This window comes from Numida meleagris, chromosome 22, assembly GCF_002078875.1.
Source record: "Numida meleagris isolate 19003 breed g44 Domestic line chromosome 22, NumMel1.0, whole genome shotgun sequence".
NCBI lineage: Eukaryota > Metazoa > Chordata > Aves > Galliformes > Numididae > Numida > Numida meleagris.
Window position 1 is genome coordinate 1511560 of NC_034430.1, and position 25350 is coordinate 1536909.

A 25350-nucleotide genomic window follows, 5' to 3' on the forward strand; every position below is an offset into this window, starting at 1 on the left:
AAAGAGACCGACAGTGCAGGCAGGCACCAGGGATGAAACGTGCTCTCCAATGCCCGTAATGCTGGGTTGGGCACAGTGTCAGCAGCAGAACGTTTGGCACCACCCAACACTACACAAAAAAAAAGACGAGGGTTTAGAAAGATAGCAGACCAACTGCCCTGGCTACCCTACAAGTTACAACATGCAAAGTTTCTTCCTTATGGCATTCAAGCAGTTAGAACAATGTATTAATACAGCACAAATGTGATTTGGGAGATACTGCGCGAGTAAACCCTTGTGGTCCCATCATTCTCTTCCTAAGGATGCCCTCAGGCACAAAAAGAAAAACCTCCTTTCTGATATATTATCAGGAGGAAAAATAAGAAAGGAAAGGAGGAAAAAAAAGTGGGTACATAAGCTTTACACATTGACCATTCTTGAAAAGGTAACAATTTGTGCCTAATCACACAGTAGTGTAGCTTATGTCTAATAAGAATGAGCCCAGTTGCATCTGTTTTTCCACATCATCTTTCAAAAATAATGTGACAAATTAATTGCTTTGAAATAGATAGATAGATGACTACGTGATATATAAAAGTAATTGCTCTGTCAGTGGCTATCAAGCCATACTTGCAGCTTTGGACACGAAGGTATTTAGTTCTTCAACTATGGAAAAATTCATCCTTCTACAGTCTGATATCCTGAGATTTTAGCACTGAAGATAAATTGGCACGAGGCTCTGTTAATTTAGCTAGGCAGCATGACCACAAATCCCCAAGATAAACATTTCATGGCTATCTCCCAGCTGACAGCACACTCTCCTCTCTCAACAGAGCGACGTGCTCTCCTCTCTCAAGGCAGTGAGGGGCAAAATCACCTCTGCCACCATGCTTATAAAGGAAGCACACGGTGAATAGCTCAAACCTTGCCATCACACTTTAGGTGCTCAATTACAACAGGACTCTTACCCCATAAGCTTTTGCAAAAACAGCAATGGCTAACAGAGGGCTCAACTATCAGAGCAACTTAAGCAAACTTACAGGCTGAGTAAGCTCGGTGACACTTTCACATGAAATCTGCATTCAGTGAAACATGAGATAACAAAAGTCTTAATCTTGGCCAACGGAAAGGAAAGGAAAAATATCTTCAAGCAGAGATGCTCCAGCATGGGGCTTTCTGTGATCTGCACAAACACAGCTACACCACAACTGGAGAAAATGATGACCCTAAACTAAGACAACCAGCAAGCTTCATGGATACATTCGAATTACTGTCCAGGAAAGCAGTTTTGTTAAAAGAAAAAATAAATAAATAAAAGGTTGTACATTGTGAAGTCTCATCTAGAGATGACTCACACTAAACCAGAGCTATTGCCACTTACACACATCCATCCTTCCGTCGCTTTGCATCGATCTACAATTTAAGTTAGGTGTGTGCTCTCCTGTATTTTCTCCCCAGTACACCTGGTTAACCTTAGTATTTGCTTTTTAAGGAGATGTAAGAAAACAACTGCAAGGCACTGAGAAATCTTTGCAATTTATTTCTTACCAAAAGGAGGTAGTCCGTAGGTTTGGGTGGTCTGGGGGTAGATGGTGTAGGGCTGAGACTGCTGTAGTGCTTGGTACTGAGTCTGGCCGGGGTAAGGGCTCATTGTTTCCGATACAGGTACAGAAAGGATATGTGCATATGGCCTGATTAAAAAGAAGGAAGAAAAGTTAAATGCTAACAAACCAATGTAACTTTCCACAGTATGCAGCCTTCAAGCCCCAAGCCAGAAGACACATTATTAAATTGCTTCAGAAAGAAGAAAAAATTCCCAATTAGTGGGACTGCAAGGGCAGGGGGAATGGGGAGGAAGGAGCTCCATATTCCAACTGGCACAAGCAGTCAGTCTCACCTATGGTGCCTTACAGCAGCAAACCCTAAAGCTAGTAGAATACAGCAGTGTCAGAATTAATGGAACAAACAGACTACAGAAAAGCAAACATGGGGGATTTAGGCCTCCTGTACTGCAATGAGAATACGTGTTATGATCCTCAAATGTGGCAAATGATCAGTAAAATCCTACTCTCCTCTGATTTGCATTTATGCTCGTTTATCTCTCAAATACTATTCAACAAGACCATTGTGGTGTTAATTACTTCAAGAGGTCTATTTATCCTTGGGATCATAAGACAATAGCCACTGAAGCCAAAGGGTGACTTCTACCAGGCTCACTGTGCACAGCAGGGAGTGCCTGTTGCCTAGCAGATAGGGAAGTGTGGTCAGAGTAATTAAAGCAATACACAAAGATGTAAAAAGATGACTTCAGAAAGGAGCCACTGAATTTTGTAACGGTTGTTCAACTTACTTTGCAGAATACATCTGTGAGGTATAATCATTTGATGACCTTGGTATATAGTCAGTGCATGTCATAACTGGAAAAAAATAGTTCATATAATTACACAGGAGATTTCTAAAACCAACAACTAATGACAATTCATTTCCTGCACACTCATTAGGCTTTCACCAACACAGGAAGGTTTTTCAGCACCTTGGATACCTTTTAAAGTAAATTCTCAAAACCCACAGCATTAAAACACATTAAAAATGTTCTTGCCAATTCACAGCAGGTAGATGCCTCACTCAATACTACTTCTCCCTTTGTAACAGTGCAGTTTCTCTTTAGCAGCTGATACCATCAGCTTTTGCAATTATCATTATAAAGCCTTGATTTCATCCTGAAAGCCTGCAAATGCCAACGGCTCTTCATGTGCACCGAAGTTAACATTTCCTTTCTGTATCTTGGAGCAGCTGCCAGAGCAGGTGCCCAGCATGACTCCAGCAAAGAGCATGCCCTCTCTGCACGCTCTCCATACCCACAGCACAGCCCCAACAACCTGTCTCTTCCTTACCAGGGAGCAGCTGCCAGCTCATCTGATTTCACGGCACAGACCAAGGGGTGACAGGCTGAGCTGCAGTGTGCTGGCTGAGTGCAAAAGCACAGGACCTTTGAAAAAATCTGAAAGCTGCATATAACGGGATGCTTCCATTTTTTCTGTTTGAATAAATCCACAGCACTTGCACGCTAGAACTGGTAAGAGAGAGTCAGTCAGGCTGCACAACCTGAGCTCAAACTCATCTCAGATACCTCTTACGAGATAGCTCCCAGTTACAGCACTGGGGTGGAAAAGGTTGCTTGAGCTGGTATGTCTTAACCCAGCAGCCACTGAAATACCCTGGATTCAGATAAGTAGACCTGATAAATACTCACAGCTGTCCAACAAACCAGGAAAGTGAGAATGTGCAGGACCTCCAGCACAGAATCTGGCACCATGCAGCCCATTATGGATGTCACCCCCATAAAGAACTATGGTGCAGTGATCTCCAAGCTAAACGATACGTCTGACTGTAAGTCTGCAGAGTATATGAGTTTATCAGTTCAGACCTACAAGCACCATACCCAAATTCTTAGCAAACACAACTGTGCTCCTAATGGATCCATGCAACATATATAATCTGCAAATGACTCATCCAGATAGGCAGTAGATTTTGCAGGCTAACATTTTTGGTAACTTCTACAACTGCATCGCAGCACATTGATTAGAATAGTAAAGATGCAATCAGTTAACAATGGGAAGTTGCATGTTATGTATTTTTAATCAATTTGAACTGATTTACATTTGTAAGTAACTACAGACAATAAGAAGTATTCTGCACAGGAATCTTACTTCCATAATAACCTCCAGCCCTTCTCCAGCAAGGAGAAGAGATTCCACCTCTCACTTACTTTGCAATCTTTTTAATTTTCTGCCTCAGTTTCCTCCCAAATTACTTCATAAGTAATTTCTGCAGACATTAGATACAGTTCAGAGTCTAAGATTAAATGTACAGCGTATTATTAGAAAAGAGCTGTGTATTATTATTAGAAACCATCTGTGTAGAGATGATTATTTATAAAACTGAAATCTTTTTAACAGGCATCATTATTAAATCAAGCTTTCCCCAAAGGAAAATAACAGACAAGGCAGGCAAGACATAGCAGTAACCAACTGCAAGTTTGGCGACAGTAATACAAAAGTAGATAGGAAATGGTATTTGCTTATCATCACACTGACAGGCATTAATGCTTTGTAAGCACCACAGCAAACCTTCACCTTACAACTGACAGCAAGGACAGGACTACAAGGAGGAGATGAAGCTTGTACTTGATGAGGTACAAAAGTAATGAGATCAGTGGCAGAAATGAGGAAAGCAGACGCACTGGGAGCAGAAGAATTCTGAGGGATACTTACTCTCAGTTGACATGGGAAGGTTTGTACCAAGGCTTGAAGATTCAGGTTTCTGATCGCTGACTTCTGTGTTGCTCACGTGACTGCTAGAACAGACAAACCTAACCATCAGCACAACGAACCCCTGCATTAACATCCTTTGGTATCTTAACCCCCATTTCAGCCTTCTGCACTGAGAGAAACTGACTTTTAACAGAAACGAGCTCTGCATTCTTTGATATTTCACAGAGAAACTAAGAGAGAGATCTGCAGCTCTGATTAGACATGAAACTGCCATCAGCTTCAGCTTGATAATCAGCTCACCAACTCATCTCCATATGAAGCTGCAGCCCAGCAGACCTAGCAGCTTGGCACTGCCATCTGCAGTGCAAAGCACGAATTTCTCTCCTCCCACCCGGACATGGCCTCCTGCTACTCTGCAGCACCTCAGACACCCACCAGACTCTTCCATGGAAGCCTAATTTGCTGAATGAGCAGAAAAAAATTGTGGGGTTGCTTTTGCTTCTTCCACCCACCCCAGGGCTGTGACCCCTACTGCCCTTCCTGCTCCTTGCAGGTGGCTTTGAGGTGAAACCCTGGGGCCAGCAGGGCAGTGCTGGGCAGGGTGAGGGGATGGAAGAGCTGAGCAATGAATGTGGTGGATTTGGTCTCTTATGCATGTGGGATTCCTTCCTATGGGAGGGGAGAAGGAATGAAGTTCACTCCAAACACATTAACTGGTTTTTCTCCCCTCTGAAAACAGCCATAACCAGAATCCAAGAAAATTCTTTTTCAATGCTAGTAGCTGAACAGACTTCAATAAAACATTCTGAGTTTTGCAATTAAAAAAAAAAAATACATTTCAGTAAAGACTCAGAGCATTCATCTACTGCTGTGCTTGGGGGAAAAAACGCCCTGTGATTCTGTGACACAGGTAACCTGTGGCTGTCAAACTGCACGCAGCTTGCAAATAGGTTGAGAGCTGTGCATCTACTTCTAGTTATCACTCACTATGGAAAATGCAACAGTAGACAAAATTTCTGGTTATACTACATCAGCCCTTGTTTCTTCCTGCTTTCTCACAGTTGATCCTCAACACAAACACCTGTGCTTTGGTACAAATTGATCCCAAGTGCTCTTGTTCTCCACCAGTTAGCACTTTTCAATTCTCCCCAGCTCACAGAACATCACCACTTGCACTGTGACTGTCTGACACCACGGAGAGCATCCCGCACCGCTCACTGCAGTGTGCAGAGCTGTCTGCGTGCCCCAGCTCCTCTGCAGCCCACAGAGAGCAGAGGCACTCACAGGCTGGGCTCACCTCACCTTATGCAGGCTGGAAATGCAGCTTCCAGCAGTTTCTAACATTTAGGTGGTGAATTTCACACCGTTTGTTCACTGCTTCTTGTCAAAGCATTCCCTTTGTTATTCTTTTTTTAATAATCGCGTTAACTACGAATATAATTCAGGGCTTCCCTACACCACGTCCACTCCTGCATGAATGGCACACTGTGCTTACTCCTCACTCACACTGGGATGTCAGAGGATCCAAAAAGAAATCCTGATTTAGCTTTTGTTACTACTCACAAGATAAGAATAAACCCAACTACAGACATCCTCTCTATATGAAACCGAAGTGATTAGCCCCTAAACAAAACATACATCAGACAGCCTCTACTGAGCAAAACTAGTACAATACGACAGCTTTAAACAAAAGCAGCTATCAGACAGAGAGCTTTGTATTTCTCAAAACAGACACCTGCAGTTCTGCTGAGAATCACAGCAGAGATTACTAAAACATCCTGTCTCACTAGAACGCATGTTACGTGCAGAACATGACAGCCTCACAAGATGCTGAGAAAAAACATGCTTGATGATGCAATAAAAACTCTACTTTTTATAATGGCTTAATACCAAAGCGTAGGTTCATTTATTTTTTTATAGCCAACACAGAACTGAGTTATCTTTGCCCCATCTCTCTGACAAACACAGTAATATGCACGCTTCTAAAATGGAAGCTTATAATGTCATAAGAGCACCACTAATTGCTCCACACTGAAATAAAACTCAAAGTTACATACCTCAAGCTTTGTTCTCGGGATTCCTGCATCTTGGCTTTTTTCACCTGCAAAGACAGAAGCGTTCAGAGGCACAAGTAAAAAGAGCTGTCCTTGGCAGGATCTGCATACACAGACCTCCGGCAGCGGATCACCAGTGGTTACTATAGAGTTTGCATTAGTGCTGAAAAGCAAGCCTTGCACTGAACTGCACAGCTAACCAGTGGAAGCACGGGTTCTTCAGCTCAAAACAAGTCTTAATTAGAAAAAAAGTTTGAAAGGGGAAAGGGAGGAAAGGGGAAAGGGTGGAAAACACAGCTCCTGCCTCAGGTGCAGAAGTGCAGCTGTACTCTTATAGTCAGAATCAAGCAGAAACAGAATTTTCTTTATGCTGTCACGGTAGCGGTTGCTCTATGACAGAATTCCACACTCAGAATAATAGTCACAAACTAAGATTTCTTAGTCTGAGTGAAAAGCAGGACACCCCCCAGCCAACCGGATGATGAGTTGCTGAAGCAAATGTGACCAAAGCAATGGCAGCATTACTGCCTGTGGCAACATTGTGAAGAGAGGACTGCACACGTGTCAGGAATGCAGAGTTTAACTGCCACCCCTTTGGCAATTGGAGTTAAGAAAAACCTTCAGCCCAAGCACTGACACTCATTTCTCCTCTGTCCTTTTGGCAGTGCTGGGTCTCCCTGGAGCCTTTCCCACCCCTGGGTTCTCCCTGTCATTCACAGCTACTGCCCAACACAGGAACTCATTCCAAACAGTGATCAGCTCTGTGGGTGTCTGCAGTGCGTGTAACACAAGTTCCCCAGCCCTCACAAAAAGGCTTTTGTCATTTTCTGACATTCGGGTTTAAATTATGTATTATAAAAATCAACTATGTGCACCCACAATGTGTTCAACAAATGAGAGATTGCTATAAGAGATCACTTCTGAAAGCTAAATAACAGCATTTTTAAAACCTTTTTTGTCATAGAAATGTCACTTTTGATCACTTTTCTCCAAACTTTCCCTTGCTCTCTTACTTCCCACGTCTGTTTCTGTTATCTAGCAATGAGCCTTACACATACTTTTCCACTTTAAATTCAGATCTGAAAGGGGAAGATACATCCAAAAAAGAGGACAAAAGTCTCGCCTGTTCAGCATCCCTGGCAGCAGGGTGTGCAGTATATGGAGGGAGTGAAATGCATTTAACTCCAAGTCTGATGGCTTCTCTACAGGTTCCTTTCCAGATTCAGTCATCAACAGTTTGCAGCGACCATTATTAAGAAAAGCAAAATGATTTGAGAAAGAAAACAAGTTTGTGCAGTGTCAATTCTGGGCTACAAAGCAGAAGAGATGAGACCACATCATACAGCTGTAACCAGTACAATCTCAAATCCTGTCTCAGAATGACTGACTGGCAAAAGGCACACAAATGAAATTAGCAAGAAAACCTTCAGCAAACAATTAAAGAATCTGCTTACAGAGAGTGCTCTCATGTACCAAAACCAAGCTGTGCTCTGTCTCTTATGCCCCAAATAATAAAGCCTCACAAAGACAATTTTGGTTATGCAAAGACGTAACAACAGATATTTCCTTTTTTTTATTTCAGTTTAAATTCTGCAGACACCCAGGCTTCAAATTAGATGTTTCTGCTGATTAGCCTCACGTTTTGTGCATACACACTCGTAATACTCTGCACGCTGTCAAGCAGCATAATAACTTAAATCACTTAACTTTGTACCATACTGCAGTAATAACCATTCCAAACAAAACTTACGAGATGTTACAATATCAGTATTTCTTAACGTGGGCAGCGTTGCAAATATCTACAAAGCCTGGACAGCAATTTCTATCTTAAGACATTCCTACCTACGTCAACGCCCTGCTCAATTAAGGATTATAAATCTCCAGCAGTAGAGATGATGGCATGCTTAGGGTCGTGGAGCCTTTCCAAGATGGAATTAAAGACTGCATGGTAACAGGCAGCACGCTGATTCTGTCATTAAAACAGTGATTTTTACAATCTTTTCTAGAGAAATTGAATGGTCTGGTTAATTATTGGGCATAATTCTACACAGAGACATGACAGAGTTTAGGTATCCGTTCCTTTTATTTCTGTTTCAATAATGGAAAGGCTTACTGTCCATTATTAAATAAAATAACTGCATACTGAATTTCTGAGATCACTGCTAAGCTTTGCATGCTCATCTTCAGTATTAATGAAGTGTACTTACTGGTTGCTCGGGTAAGTCCTGTGGCTCTTCCATGGGTATTACTATTTTAATGCTTGAATGATTCAAATCGTGTCCTCCTCGGCAGTCTTCAAAGCCTGTCAAAAAAAGGTGTCCATAGCTTTATGTACTTTTGGGGGGACTTATCATTTAGGCTATCAGAGAATGGTAATTGTTATATATTCCACCCACAAGCTTTCTAAACACGTGTTGCCATCTCCCAATTAAGAGACAAAATTCATACATGGAAAGATTTCATAAACAAGGGATTTAGCTTTAAGCTTCAACTTACAGACATTTTTCATCACGTGGCACATTTCTACATCGTTTGCTTGTACCATACTGACTACAGACGCTAACGTGTCAATCAGACACGTGCACCATGATTTTAAAGACACCTTATATGACCGAGTCTGGCCTACTAGGTCAGTAAACAGAGTGATTCAATCTAACCTGTTTTAATTTAGAGCATTTATATAACAAACATACAAGAAAAAAAAAAAAAAATCAGGACAAGACCGTACACTTCAATGTATTTACACGCAGCACTGCTTACTGTCAAATTCACAGTTAAAGTTTATTATTTCAACTGCACCCCTCAAAAAAGAGGAGTTTGATGAACGTGTGCTTCCAAAAAGTAGCAGACAGTAACCCAGCCACACATTTAGCACAGAGCTCCTATATACCGCACCAAAGAGCTGCTACAAACGAGGTTTTAAACCCAAGAACAGGAAATTTTGCAGGTTACTGTCATCACTTTATGAATTGCTTGCTACCTGCTGGACAACAGATGAAGGCATGCGTCCTCTCCAGCTCGGCCTGGTCAGCATTCACTAACCGTGTTTTCTGACTTGGTCTTCTGGGACCAAGCACCAGCCAGCAGAGCTGTCCCCTGCACCAGCAAGGATGTGTGTTATGGCACACACAGCAAATCCTCCACGGGTTTCAGCAGCGAGAGGAAAAGCACAAAAACGCTCCGTGGTTCAGAGCAAATCACTTTCTCTGCTGAGTTACAAACTATTCCTGCCTCCACAGCCACGAAAGCATTGCCATGTATCTTGGTGGAAGCCTGAAAGGCTGTAATAAATCCATACTATCCATGGAAACACAGTGGATTTCTTTTCCCTTACAAAAGGAAAGGGAAAGGTCTTAAATGCCAGGGTAAAACTGCACTGAGCGTTTGATTGTTTTCGAAGGCCACCTCCCATAATTAAGGGCTATTTATAACTACCTTCACTGGGAAACAACTGACTTTGCACCAAGGCTTTTCAGTAATCCGTATCTTCTCCAATGATGCCGTATACTTATACAAGAAAGTATGCAAAGCAAAGTGATGCTGCCATCATTACAATTTTCACCTTCAGTTTCAACTGTAACTATTTGAAATTTTAAAAACCTATTTCCCTTTATTTCTTTTTAATAGAGATAACACAGAAAACCCAAGACAGAAGAGAAGCTGTGGCATTCAAAGATTTTGAAAACAAGCGTGGAATACAAATGCTAACAGCAACAATGTTTGAATTTGGTATCACACCAGTCTGGTCCTGCTCCTTGTCCTTCCATTTTACAGTTTCACTGCATACTTTCTTCTAAAAGAACCATACAGCAGTAGCCTCCCATTCCAGACTTTGCTTTAAGGCTGTGAGCAATGCCTTCGGTTGGTTTTTGAGGAGACTCTAAGTAGTAGTACAAAAAGGTTCACGCTGGAACACGCTAGTGAAAAAAGCTCTTCCCAAATGAGAAGGGCACCTTACAGCACCTGGAAGCAAAAGAACAAACAGTGGCAGATCAACAGTAACTTCTTGCCTAGATGGCAAGTGAAAACTGGACCTCTACTGGCTTCACGCCGTCTTCTAGAGCATCTATAGCTCCAGAAACAGCAGGTGGGGCAGAAGACCTCTCTCCGTTTTCACAGAGAAGCAGGCAGAACAACCAGAATACACAGCGTGCATTTCTGGGTGAGAGGGATGTGCTTAGCCAGCACACCTGGACTGGCTGGGAGCGACAGGGCTGTTCTTTACCAAAGGCTTGCTATGCCACAAGCAATTTCACCTGGAGCTGCTGAGGAAGGAAAAGCTCCTGTTCCTCCCTTACCTCCAGCAACCCACTGTTGCTTGCCTGATACCCTTCCTTTGTGCCCAGCACAGCAGCCATATGGCTGAGCAGCAGGCTGGATTTGATCTTGTTCTATGGAAAAAAACAATAAAACAAAACCAACCGAACAAAACACACACACACAGAAAAGAGCCTCCGAAACACAGCACTTCTGCTAAGAGCCTTCCACTGGGGTCAGCTCCAGCCTCACACCCCACCCCACACATAAGGGAGCCACAGGAGAGGAAAACAGGCAAGAGCACACAAGTGGGAGCAGGGGATGCCCTTTTCCATCCAGAGCCACTGTAACATTACAGTTTAATTTACACTTTTCCTTATTTTTCACGTAGCCAAAAACGGGAACATACGCTCAGCTGTGACACGTGTCTGACTCAGGGGCCTTTCAGCCCGGATCATCCACCCCAGCTGGGTGCTGCGAGCTGCTGCACCTCGAGCTCGTCCACCACCACCTCCATGAGCACCCAGGGACACGTGGGGCCAGAGAGGGGAGAACCCCACTCCGTGCTCCTGGCAGGCTCGGCTCGCACTGCAGGGAGGCAGGGCACAGCTGCTGCCAGCTACAGCTGCACCTGGGAGGAGGCTGCAGGAAGCAGCTGCTCTGGCTGCACTGTTTCCCTCCCAGCGCCCTCCAGCAGGGCTGAATCCTTCCGATTCCAAGCAGCCTGCTCTGGGCACAGCACCGCAGCGCTCAGCGCTGCCAGGCTCCTCCGGGCCTCCAAGCTGGGTGCAGTGCTTGGCCTTCCAAAAAGCAGCCCCAGCACCTTGCACCTGCTCAGCTTGAACTTGGTGGATTATCTGACGTGGCAAACAGCTGATTCTTAAAAATTGAAGGCCAAAAGCTGTTTTTTAGGGTTGTTTTTTTTTTTCCCCAGCACCTCCAACTTCAGAATTAGATTTTTAACTTATGTAAAACTCGAGGCAGCTGTGCTTTAGATAAGCTTACCACGCAGTTTCTATTATCGAACTTTTAAACCATGAGCAACCGCAATGGAAGAGATACCAAAGCAGATCTGGGATAGCTTCGGTACCACCCTCAGCCCAACCCGTGGCAGTTGGACCGTGACCGGAGGTGACCACGTCATCGCCATGCGGGGAACAGCAACTGCCATGGGTCCTCCTCCCCTTCCCATGCGAAACCACAGCTTCCCAGCTGGTGCCGATGCTGGCTAACCTCAGAAAAGAAGAAACTGGATATCAACGGTTTTGGGAGCAGTTGGGTTTGGTCACTTTTCCTGTTGATGTTTTTATTACATTTTTTGGGAGGGGGAGGTCTGGGAAGATGGTTCTGATGGTCAGAATACCAATAAGCTCTGGGCTTATGAATGGAAAGGTTTCGATAAAACACAACCGGGTGTGCCACAAACCATCCTGTGTTAGCACAGGGAAAGAAATATCCAGAAAAAGTCAAGACTTAACGCTCCAAAACACTGGAAAAATATACTTTTTTCCTATCTGGGATGTTTTTCATTATTTACCTGTAATATCTGAACAACAGTTTTCAATGTAAATTGGACTAGCTGAATAGCCATGCCAGCTAAATCCCCACTTGCCCAGCACGCAGATGAAGTGCAACCTCCAGGAGAGGCGTTTTGCACGTCAGTTTATTTTGCACGTCAGTTTATTTTGCACGTCAGTTTATTTTGCACGTCAGTTTATTTTGCATGCTCAATTTCTTGAAACGCATTACATAAACTTCAGAACAAGGCATTAAAGCATAGGTATGGATTAGAGGATTACACAAATTAGCCGTCTGCTTTCTCCTCTGCATAATATCACTGTGCTAATTCCCTGCTGAAAGCCTAGGTACAGTTTCTTGCAATAAATCCCATTTTTAAAATCCCCAAATGCAAAGTCTATATTGATCAAATTCTTTCAAACTTGATATTACAGACATAATTTCCAAAAGCTACCTGCTATTAGCATCAGGCTGGACTGCTATTTACTTTAATTTTTCTTCACCTCATGCCCATCCACTTTGGCTTTAAATAAAGGAACAGTTCTTCTCTCAAGCTGCAAATAATTAAAGTCAAGGATAATGTAATAAAACCAACAAGCTGTAATTATACTATTAGAAAGAAAAAAAAGCTGCTTGAATATGGTTTTGTTTTACTTCAAAATAGCAGCTACTTCCTTTGGAAAAAAAAAACAAAGACGACCTAATGAAATTAAAACTATTAAATAGAAATTGAAACAAAATGCTATGTTGGGATATGTGTAACAATGTGATCTGTGCTGTTATTTCCATTCCTCATTTACTCAAGGGTCAGAAGCTTACCATGAAGGGAAGTGGGTCTATGAATTAAGCAATAGAAGAACAGTCTAAGCTTCATATTTTTTCCAACGGAGCATGCCCCTGCACAGAACTCCCCTGTTTTACAGGAATGTTTCTTCACTGTTTTCTCCTTCCTCATATTCCAGCACCCCCATACCCAACTGTGACGCTATTTCATCACTCAAGCTGTCAAAACACTTTCAACATGACATCCCAAATAGCCAAACTTACATTCTGCCTGCACCAGGATAGCAAACCCAGCTCTCTTCCTAAGAGCTCCCCTAAGAGTGGGAAGAACAGGCACTCATCACAGGTGGTGTAGAATCTTTTGTTTTGTTCTTGATTAAAGATCACAGGAATGCCAGCACCAGGCTGGCTCCTGGGTTGGTTGCTACAATGAGATGGCTCCTTTGGGACTATTTGGAACCTGAACTATTTGGAATCCTGTGCTTTATTTGTCCTTCCTTCAGGCAAGAAGATGATTAAAATGCTTTATAACATTGTACCATCACAACAACACAAACCAAGTGAATGAGTAAACAGATGCCCTGACCCGTAAAACGGCCTGTCTGATAAGTGAGCACAAATCTAAACACTTTAAGGAGGCTGAGAAAGAAAGGTGCATAGCACAGCAGTGCAGCTGCAGTGAAATGCAAGGACAGGCAGCAAAGAGCAGGGGCCCAGCTGCCTTTCTTCCTCCACTAAGGAACAAATTCCTTACCACAAAGCATTCGTGTCACAAGTAGAGCTACAAGCAGTACTGTGAATGATCTGCTTCACATGATGTTCACAAGTTAATTCACGAATCACAGAATCGCTCAGGTTGGAAAAGACCTTCAAGATCATCCAGTCCAACCTCCTCCTAACCATACCACCCTAACTCTAACAACCCACTGCTAAATCACGTCCCTGAGCACCACATCCAGATGGGAGCACCACGTCCAGACGGTGACACACTAAGGCTAAGCATTCGGTATCAGACAGTCTGGAAAACACCGATGCGGTAAGAGGGAAAAGGAAGCAGGATTTCTAACTCCAAAACACAAGAGCCACAACTCCTACTGACTAACACTGCCAGCAAGCACCTCCTCAGGCAGCAGTCTTTGCTCTCCAGAACCAAAACTCTCCCCAGAATCCATCTGTAAGGCAGCTTACAATATGTCAAGCTTTGGTTTGTTAAATCCACCCATTCTAAGTACAGCTCTCCAGTCCACCCTTTTTTTTTTGTTGTTTGTTTGTCACAGCAGGGAGGGGCCATTTAAAAAAGTGGAGGAGGGCTCATGAATGAAAGCAGAGCCACACAGCAGCCTGCTGATCTCCCATCTCTAACAGCTCAGCTCATCTCATGGCAAAGATTTCTGCTCAGCTATTCTTTGCTTTTCCTCCATGTCTGCACACACCCACACCCACACCCACACCACACAGCCTGCCAAATATTGTGACAAACACCAGAGAACAAACCTTTGCTGTGAGATCTGCTGGGTTGTTTGCTGCTCTCTACGCTCGATCTCTCTCTCCGTCTTTATTAACTGGGGAAGACTCGGAATAAAAACCTGCAAAAGTTACAGGGAAGGCAGGTTACGTGTCTCATCTGTGAGGGGACGCGTGGCCACGACAAGTGTGTAAACACAGTCCTGTGGGACATAATGGAAAACCTGGGGGGGGGGGGGGAAGTGCAATATATGAAAATGGAGGCATTCAATGCTGTAACACAAACATATTGAGCCCAAGCACTGCTCATCTCGCTAGCAGGAATTGCCATGTTATTTTTTCAAATCCTTTAGTATTATTGATGTTAAGGCTGCCTGCAGCTCCGTTCAGTGCCATACGTGCAGCCTCCCTGCCCGGCTCTTACACAACTCTCTTAAATTCGATTTTGAAACCCAACAGGGAAATTTTTAAATGGGGAAATGCGCTGGTTTTTTGTTTTTTTCCCACAAGAAGAAAATTTGGAAATAACAGCTTTGTCTTTGAGCAAAACAGCTCCCACTGAGCCCAGAAACGACGCAATGATTTCTTCCAGACAGATCTAACACACAGCTCGCATGGAACCCGAAGTGCTATGTGCCTCCTTTCATTACAAAGCAAAGCACGATGATTTACACACACATAAGGAAAGACACAAAGCCAATTCACTCCTCTTTCAGTGAGAATTCATGAGACTGCTTTTCTAAAACAACAAACGAGAAAACAGCTCGCACGCATTTCCGTGCCTTAGGTAACCCATAACTGGGTTGCAAATTTCTGGAGCTGCAGCTCTGGAGGGGGGGGGGAAAAAAAGATGTTTGCCTCCAGAGGTTTTATAAACAAACATTCAAACAATAGAGCACATTGTCTCCCGTTCCTAGATGCTACTTTCAATGCATTAAAATAGGTTTGGAAATTTCCTGAACATTTAGCCACAAGAGACTGAAGTTTTTAATCGTCTGTCACACAGAAAAAGAACCCAGCATCGTATCAACTGTGAATAAAAAAAGAGAATTATTGATGTTACGTGGCTGTAAACTTTGTTTTCACTGAGAGACTTCATGAATGCAGCCACCACCACACGCTGCCAGGAATCCAAGCCATAGTTCTGTTAGAGAGAAACTATTTCAGCACTCAACTGTCATCACCATGATGTTTAAAAGGTGGCAACTGCAGTAAATTTACATATTTCTCTTGTTATTTTGCAAGAGAGGCAGCCATGGCATTTATCACCGTGCAATCAGTTCTGGGGACATCTGTAGCTATTTGTGTCTTAGCAACAACAGTTGCTGGAGTAACCTGCTCAAAAAAAAAAAATAATTAAGGAAAGAATGAAGTACTGGATACTTGAGATTTTTTACTATGGAAAAAAAGTTTAAACGACTGTGTTTGATGCTCAGCAATTGTCGCTGTTCCTAATTAAGCACCTTCGTTACACTGTTCCCTCCCATGGCATCAGTGCTGCTGGCAGGGGCAGGGGCAGCACCCAGACACCCTCCTGGTGCCATGCTGCCTGCAGGCACAGCTGTGGGATCCCTGTGCTCAAAGGACTGTGGAGGGGACATCCCTGCCTTGCCTTTGTCTCCAGCACTGATGCGCTTCCCGTGAAGCACAGACTCACAGAATGGTTGGAAGTGACCTCAGAACCCACCCATCCCTAACTAACCCCTGCCCTGGGCTGGGTGCCCCCCACCAGGTCAGGCTGCCCAGGGCCCATCCATGGGCTCAGGCACCTCCAGGGATGGGGCACCCACAGCTCTGGGCAGCAGTGCCAATGCCTCACTGCTCTCTGAGTGAAGAATTTTCTCCTGTGACCTTAATTTCCCCTCTTACAGTTTAAAACCATTCCCCCTCCTCCTATCACCATCAGATCATGTCAAAAAACCACTCTCCTTCTGTTTATAAGCTCCCTTCAAGTACTGGAAGGCCACAGTGAGATCTCCCAGAGCCTTCTCCAGGCTGAACACCCCCAGAATACCACCCCCCTTTCCTCACAGGAGAGAGGTGCTCCCAAAGTTAGCTGCTGAGCAGGGCTGGCGATGGAGCGATGAAGGCCACAGGTAAAGCTGAGATATTCAATGTCTTTCTTACTTCAGGCTTTACTGTCAAGGTCTGCTCTCCAGCCTTCCAAGTCCTTGTGCCAAGTGACAGGGCTGCGAGGAGGACAGCACCTGTACTGACAGCACAGCTGGTGACCCTGGGGCCAGCTCTCCCAGGAAGCTCTGCTGGAGGCTGCGGCGAAGGTCACTGCTTCCTGCCTAGGGAGCGCATGCGAGTCGAGGGTGCCCGCCTGAGCATCAGTGCAGCTGAGCTGCAGGCTGTGCCCAGACAGGACAGAGCTGTCAGCACTGGGCCACCTGGCACAGGCTGCTGCCCAGCCATGGCAGCTGTTTCCAAACCTGAGCCTGAGACTGATGCGATTTCTCAGCCTGACCTCAAGTCTGCCCTACTATGGATCCCCTCTGCAGACCCCTCACCTTCATCCAGCTTGCCCCACTCACCCCTTGGGTGTTGAGGTGAGGATACTGCTGCTGTGAGCCCTGCTGTCACACTCAGCACTCCTTCCTCTGGGGGTTAGCATGTCCCTGCTGCTCCCTAACACGAGCAGTGATACAGAAAGATTAGGTTAGAGCGTGCCATAAAAAACCCACATCTATACATGTCCATAAGACCAAACGAATGGAAGAAAGAGGTGGCCAATGTCACTGTAGGGGTAGGAGTGCTCTCAACTTTTGAAAGGTCGTATCAATACAGAGAGATTACCAGTGATTGAAAGTGGCCTTCAAAACAAGCAATAAGGGAAATACAGGCCACTCAGAGCTGCCTTAGTGGGTCAAAGGACTGCAGAGCCAATCTACATGGAGACCATTCCCATAACTTGAAGTGCAAGAAGTGGCTGGGAGCAGACAGAATGGGTTCATTACAGGCAAAAGCTTCCTGACCAACCAGACTGCCCTTCCTGATGGAAGGCAGATTGACTCTGTGGAAGAAGAGAGCTGTAAATATTCTGTAACTTGATTTTAGTAATGCAAAGCCACTCAGCATCCTTGCAACCAAACTGGGCAGGTACAAACTATGAACAGATGGATAAAAAACTGTCTGGACTGCCAAGTTCAGCATACAGCAATTGGAGTCAACAATCTAACTGGTGGCTGGTAACAAAAAGCAGCCTACGAGAGCAGTTACTTGAAGCAACATGAACATTTTGATATCGTGAAGATATCTTTGTTACTGTGAACACACTTTCCTTCAGATCTTATCGTTGAGAATTAATCCCTATCCAGGCAACAAATAAATCTTAGCAAAAACAATGCTGCATGTTCTGAAGTTTCTGACTATTGTAGGCTTGTATCTGGACTGCAAAGTGAAGGTGGACAATTTAAGCACTAGGCTATTGTTTTACCAAGATACTTACAATTAGCTGAGTCGCAGAAAGTGGTAGCACATATTTTATATCTCACACCATCTGCAAAGTGAACCATGTTACACAAACTACCGCAGAGTTTATCAAAAGCTGTTTACCCTTACACTCAATCTGCAATCAGATTTCCTTAACAGCTGGGCTGGCCACAACCCATTTTTGCAGCTCAGTGCGCTCAGTTAGCCGCATCACTTGTGACTGGGTGCCCACTCCCAGCAGTGACTAACAGGACTGGAGTTCCAGCAGAACCACCAACGCCCTCAGGCCTGCTCCCCTCCTGCTCTTCCCCTCCTGCAAGCAACAGAATCACACACATTGGGTACGATGGGACCTCGAAGTCCCCCAGCTCCAACCCCTGCCATGGGCTGGTTGCCCCCCTCCAGGTCAGGTATCTTCTTGCTCACCTAATGCAGCAGATAACCTTTGAGAAACAACAGCCCAGTATTTTCTACTGTCTTTTAGCTCCCAAAGCTGTTCCTATCAAGAAATTCCCCAAAGTGCCACCCTCTTTGACTTAGGCCTAGCTGACCCGGCAGGCTGACAAAAATGCCTCCCTGAAATAGACCACTTTCTACTTTCACCACTGCACTGGACTCCAATAGCTTCAGTATTTAAAAAGTAATGCTTTCAGTGCAGACAATCACATGATCTTTACAACAGCATCCACAAAAGAGGTTGTAGCATTCAGAGATTAGAGAAGCACAGCCAACGCCTCGTTGCTGCTGTTTACTTCAGAATAAAGGTAAACTGTTTAGGTCCTGGAATGCTACACTACAGATTAATAATTGAAAGATGGCAACATTTGCCATCTTATTTTAAAATGCCAAGAGCACCGGTATCATTGACTTATCTGGTCTTCTTATCTTCCTTCAGGTCAGGTAAGTGTAAGTATTTTTTATTTCCTGGATCAAAAAAAAAAATCTTTTTTTTTCATATGTAAAAATGCCAACCTAGCAGCAGGCTTGGCATGACAGAGAGAAAGAATGGGTACAGGGGAAAAAGAAGAAGAAAATGTTTGTGCCTGCATAGCTCTCCAGAATACTAGGCAAGCTAACACAGAAAAGAAGTAGCTCTTATTACCTCTGAGTCCCTTTATCATCTACAAAGGTGAACTCCTCTCCCTCTACCCCAAAAGCTGTGGATGGACGGGAAACAAAGGTTTAACAAAGAGAAAAACCAAGGCAATGGTGTCTGAAATTTCAAGAACTCTCATAATGGCATTGAACAAAACACCTGAATTACTGCAAATGAGATCAGACTTCCGTGTAAAATTCTAAAACCTTGAATTCAACAGTTGTTTTCTGTGACAGTATTTTCCCCAGCTCATATATGAGAACAACTAGGTCTTTACCAGGAAAGAGGCATGGGGAAATTTTTTCTAGTACAACTATGGTCAACCCTATTTCAGAACACTTGTTTTCCTCTGTTCTGAAAAGTAATTAATCATCTACTTTTTCAAACAATATTAGTACTGAATATGCAGTATTCTTTGTTCATCTTAAACCAACTATAATTAAGGAAGAATTTCTTATGCTTGCCCAAATATAGTAGGGCAAACAAAACCATCACGGAAAAGAAGTTAACAAAAGACTGTTTTGTAAAATCTTCAACATGGATTTACACGACAGTGTAATACTGACAGAAAAGGAAACCATTACCCAAGGTTTAGAACTGCCATACACTTTATGTTATGATCCACGTGACTCAGACAAACGGGACTATCAGCATTTAAACAGAAACAACACAGATTTCAACATTCAAAGGAAGTTCTTGGGATGGGAGAAGAGCTCTCTAGACAGGGCTAAACTTCAGGAGGACAGACCATCTTCTGCAGAACTGAACAACCGTTTAATTGCCTCTGAAATTAGATGAGCCACATTCTTAACTCCAAACTTTATCTAAGAGATGGAAAAAGATCCCAGAACGATTCCACGCACTGAAGAGCCAGCTAAGGCATGCTGTGTTTTCCTCCCACAGCACTACTCTCAACACCAGGTTTGGCTAACACTTTAGGAAGGAATCTGATTCCCTGCAGCACCACCTGAACTGAAGCTCCAGATGAAGATGGAAGAAAAAACTGGAAGTTAATCCCTTAGGTACCAGGCACAGCACCCATCTGAACTATGCCGTGACCACTGCTAGAGAGGGGCCACCAGAGAGGATGCTGCTGAGGAGCAGTTCTGCAGCCCTTCAACAAATTAAAAACCTCCAGACAAATTAGGATGAAAGAAAAGAAGGAATAAATTAAGGACAAGTCAAAGCAAGGAAAAGCTGAAAAATGCCTTCTTCAGCTTACAGCTAACCAGTGTGTGCCGCTGCTCGTGGTTCAGGTGACCAAAGAAAACACTCACAAGACGCTGCTAGAGACAACAGTGCCTGGAGGTGAGTTGCTTGTAGGCACTGCTGGCTGTGAGATCATACAGAAAACATCAAATCCTCACGGTTCCATTTAGGCACTCAGAAATTGCCCCTACATCTCCATCCTGACAGGTCCTTGTTCATTCGCAGGGCAGAAATTTAAAATATTTCTATTTCTGATAAATAAGAATACTGATACTGAGTTACTTATGTCCATCCTCAGATAATAGCTGCTGTAAACCTTGAATCTTGATGCATAATGTGACTTACACATAAAAACACACTGCTTTCAGGTTCTTCATTCACTTTAAACAAACCCACAACAGTACGTGTACCCATATATATGGACACTTGGACTAGAGGATCTTGTAGGTGCTTCCCAACCTTGTGATTCTATGGTTCTATATAGCTGTCCTTCAGTACATGAAAGCTAGGACACAGTACATTTAATTTGCTGGAGAGATACTCCAGCTCATTAACACAAAACATGAAAACCCTTTTAATAAAACATATGACATAATCAATTCAGAACATCAATTCACAAGCATCTTAACTTTTACCAGGTACAATTTTGAGAAGCTATAAATCCTCCAGAAGTCAGCAATTACTTGGGAAAAAGTTGCACACATCTGTGATAGGGAAGTGACAGCTTTGCAATCCAATCCGTCCCATAAAGCAACAACACACAGTTACCACGGTGCCACAACTGCCACTGACGTTGCATGGAAGAGCTGAGATATGGGCAAAAGCCACAGAAAGACACCGTGCACTATTTCTAATGGTCCATGCACTGCTAGACCTTAACCTCAGCTACCATTTAGGTGAGAAGTGAGAATGCAGCTGTGTAATTTTGGTTGTGTGGTAAAAACTGGACTGCAGAATGTATCAGTACAAAGTAGCACGCGGTGAGATGATTTAAAAAAAAAACCCACAAAGGATAATGGGTACATAGTTAGGAACGTAGCTCTGCAGTTTTGTAAACTGAGAAAACTAGATGATCTTTGTGTATTTTTTTTAAGCTGTTAATTATGAAAACAGCGACTTGAGGCATGCAAATTGCTGTGATTCTAAACAAAAGTCTATCTCACTTGATATCTTGAAGTTAGGATAATCTGCAAAAAGTCATGGAAACCAAATAACCGAGGCAGATGATAACTGTACGAATCTTATCCTAATAACAATACGATTGAGCTTTAATTGCTAGTTGGAAGTTACCAGGCTACAGACTAAGTGCATCACAGGAACAGAAGTAGAGCTAGCTCCACACAGAGAAAGAAGCCTGGTATGATGATCCATCTACCCATCTGACTTGCTATAGATACTCTGCATCTAGGACCAGCTTCAATATGGAAACAATCTAGCCTCACCACACAGTACAGAAACCAAATAAGGCACCCTACCACGGAGCTGGCATAAAGTTTCAGCAATTCTGCACAGCAAGCGTTGGAACAGGTTGCCCAGGGAGGTGGTGGATGCCCCATCCCCAGAGACATTCAAGGTCAGGCAGGATGGGGCTCTGAGCAACCTGACAGAGCTGTAAATGTCCCTGTGCACCGCAGGGGAGTTGAAATAGGTTATGACCTTTAAAGAGCCCATCCAACTCAAACTATTCTATGATTCTACAAACCAGGAATATTAATCAGAGCTAATCTGGGTCCAACACATCTATGAAGCCCAACTGATCACAGCGCTGCCAAGCCCAAACACATCGTCTTGGATATGTCTGCACAAGCTCCAGTGCAAGCCCATACCAAACTCATCCAGACCGAAACGTGCAGGTATGTATACAGATAATAAGAATGTATCCAGACGGTGCTAGTAAAGCTGGTGACAGGACTGAAGGCATGAACTATGAGGAGAAGCTGAGAACACTGGGGTTATCCAATCTGGAGGAGACCAGGAGGCGGCCTCATTGATCTCTGCAGCTTCCTGAGGAGAGGAGGTATACAGAGGAAGGCATTCTCCCTATAACCAGTGGCAGGACATGTGGGAAAAGTACAAAGCTGCACCAGGAGAGCTTCAGACTGGGCATTAGGAGAAATTTCTTCACCAGGAGGCTGGTCAAACACTGGGACAGGCTTCCTAGGGAGGTGACTGATGTTCCATGCCTGCCAGTGTTCAAGAGGCATGTGGATAATGCCCTCAGTCGTAACGCTTTAACTTTTGGTTAGCCTTGAAGTGGTTGGGTGGTTGGAAGAGATGATATCTGGGATGACCTCACTGCTGCCTTCCAGTACTTCAAAGTACTTACAAAAAAGATGGAGACTGATTTTTATATGGCATGACAGTGATAGGCCAAGGGCAAACAGTTTTAAATTAAAAGAGGGGAGATTTCGGTCAGATGTGAGGAGAAATTCTTTACTCAGAGGGCGCCGAGGCACTGGCGCTGCTGCCCAGAGCTGTGGGTGCCCCATCCCTGGAGATGCCTGAGGCCATGGATGGGGCCCTGGGAACCCAGCCCTTGGCAAGGATTACGGCTGGGGGGTTTTGAGGTCCCTTCCAACCCAACTGTTCTGTGATTCTGTTATCTCTGATGGTCCTGCCCAAAGGAACTATTCTGTTCTCTTAACTGCTTCCTTGCAAAGCCACCACAGGCCGAGCAAGGCTGCCTCGAGCTCCATAGATAGGGCTGCACACCGCTGATGGCCGTGCAGACGATCCACGAGGCCCAGGCACACCGCAGGCTGCCCGCAGCCGGGCCGTGCTCCCCGGTTACCTCACACAACCGTTCCTCATCCCCGAGCTCAGAGAGCCGGACACCGTCTTCCCGCAGCTCTCGGATGCTCCCCAGCGCCGTCAGGAAGCACTGGGACTGCCGGGAGCGCCGCTCCGGGCTGGGCCCGCGGTGCTCTGCGGTCGAGTGCTGGGATCTAACCCGACGCCATCGCCCGAGAGGCCCTCGGCAACTCCTCAGGCCCACGGGAAAGACGGCGACGAGGCCACGCGCTCCTCCCGCGCCCGCGAGCCGCGGCCCGTTGGGCCTCAGGGACCGGAGCGGCGGCGGGGCTCAACGGTGGAGGCCCCGGGCCCCGCGGAGCGCAGCCGGGCACACTCGACGAGCTCTTACCGAGAAGCGGCCCCGCAGCCGCGCCCGGGAACGCGTCCCGAATCCGACATGGCAGCGGCAGCCCCACGGCTCCGCAGCCGCAGCACGACCCGGAAGCAGAACGCCGCGGGACCGGAAGTGACGTCATAGCCGCCCCGGGGGCCGGGGCCGGGGCCGTACGCGCGACGGCGGGGGCCCCTCAGGGAGGGGTGTGGGAGGGCTGTGGTTATTTCGTATAACGCGTAGCGCGACGCCTGTACCAGGAGAAAATAAAGAAAGACGCGTAGCATAGCGGCACGGACTTGTCACTTTTCGGCCTGAGTGTTAAAGCCACGCGATAGGGTGTCTGTGGAAAACTTCCTGTGTGTCACCGGCTGGGGGTTTTGTCGCGTTAGCTTTTAATAAGCTCAAACATGTTTCAGAAATTGTTTTTTTTTTAACAGGTCAAAACTTGCTTTTTAACCTCACCTTTTCTGAGAATTCGTGTGGTGATGAAGAGAAAACAAACACCAAAAGGAACACGAATACGCCATCAAATAAACTTCGTCTGTGTGATTTCAAAGCTTTTCCTTTAAGTGTAAATACAGAAAGATGAGAAGAGAGGAGACCTTAAAGGCAGTGCACTTGGGATAAATACTTTATTTAGAAGAACACTTGAGGATCCCTTCTGTGGTAAATTAAAACCGTGTCCTGCAACACAGCTGCAAAACTGTGAATTAATTCCAGGAACAGAAGTAGGAGGTCAAACTTTTTCTAAAATGCCTTGTTGCTGACTTAATTATTGCAACATAATCTCGTGAAGTGTCCTCAGAGTTCTTTCACCATTTGCCCTTTTCCTTAGAAGCAAGTTTACATTTGTTCTCTTGAACTCACACTTGCCTTACGGTTGGTTTCTGTGGAGTATTTGCTTTCTGTGTATATTTGCAAACAATAAGTAACCCAAACTGTACACTGTGCTGCAAGTTTCCCAGTAATGTATAGAAGTACACCACACACTTACACATTTCTACACAGAATAATCCCTTTCCATTTCTTCCAAGAGTTGCTGAACTCCAGCTGTCGAGTGCCTTAGCGGCTGTGAAGCAAATGAGATCTACTGTCAGATGGGTGCCAGCTGGAAGAGCGTGTCAGCCAGAATGTGCCATCTCAGGAGGGCAAAAATACAGAAGCACATTTCTCCAGCTACCAGGATTTAGGTTTTTAGGTGAGGTGTTGTGATCCTTGTTGTGCGCTGCGTGACTGCAGATACAGAGCAAAGCTTTGAACGTGGCCAAGGGACGTGGTCAGGGAAAAGTCTCTGCAAAGAGATGCTGTCAGGTATTATTTGTGGGTGACTGTACTGGAGCAGAGAACAGAAACAGGAGGGAACGCATTTGGTTTATGATCACATTCTGTCCTCTGCCTGGTATGGGGTCCAGAATGCACTGCTCACCATGGGAGGTGGCCTTAAAAAGAAAAAAGCATTTTAGTTCTTATGCTCATTTACACACTTAAGCATAAAAGCTGCTTGAGGATCTGCAGGAGATACACCTGAAGGACACCTGTCTCCACTGAACGTAGACAGGTCTAGATAGCAATGTTGGTCCTATCTTTGGAAAGACTCCAGCTCATCTTTCACCTTCTCCTTGTAACTGGTGGGTGCGCAAAGGCTGCTGACAACGCATATAAATCACGAGTACTGCCATGCCAGATAGACTTTTCTTATATTATCAGCCAGATTCTCCCATGTACTTTGAGGAACCAAAAAATGGTTGTTAAAAACAAGTAGCTTCCCTTCCTTGTCCTGCCCAATTTCCTGTGCTGGATTGAGTAATTTCAGCCAGAAAAAGAATCCTCAATTGTCTCATGACTTGTAACAGAAATTAGCAGCCCTGGAAAACTACCCCAGGGCCCTACTCACTGCAGCCAGCCCTGAGTGAGGAGTCTCAAGTCTTTCGCAATTGCATGAGTTACATCTCTGCAAAGTGCACTGTGTCACTGTGCATCACTGGTTTACTCAGAAAGTGCCGTGACCCAACCTGATACTTCATTTGTGGTAGATTATCAAGAACCAGGCAGCTTCTTTTCTTCATAGCAGAAATACAAAGGCTAGGGGAAGGAAATAATGCACAGTTGCTTTGTACAATCCTCTTTTAAATAAATAAGAACAAAGATAGAGAA

The 25350-nt window shown here is 44.7% G+C and overlaps 1 protein-coding gene across 5 annotated transcripts in view; it reads right to left on the reverse strand.

The window, feature by feature from the left end:
* Positions 1 to 23334, reverse strand: part of EYA3 (EYA transcriptional coactivator and phosphatase 3) — a 45196-nt gene extending 21862 nt beyond the window's left edge. For 2 of the 5 annotated variants that reach the window (XM_021375143.1, XM_021375141.1), the window contains exons 1-7: positions 23212 to 23334; positions 14360 to 14451; positions 8515 to 8609; positions 6311 to 6354; positions 4254 to 4333; positions 2330 to 2396; positions 1528 to 1670 (exon numbers count right to left, since the gene is read on the reverse strand). In XM_021375143.1, coding sequence (XP_021230818.1) covers positions 1528 to 1670; positions 2330 to 2396; positions 4254 to 4333; positions 6311 to 6354; positions 8515 to 8547 — 367 coding nt within the window. In that variant the 5' untranslated portion in view covers positions 8548 to 8609; positions 14360 to 14451; positions 23212 to 23334. Of the gene's footprint in view, positions 1 to 1527; positions 1671 to 2329; positions 2397 to 4253; positions 4337 to 6310; positions 6355 to 8514; positions 8610 to 14359; positions 14452 to 23211 lie in introns of all 5 variants that reach the window. The other 3 variants (XM_021375142.1, XM_021375139.1, XM_021375140.1) reach the window with 2 other exon arrangements.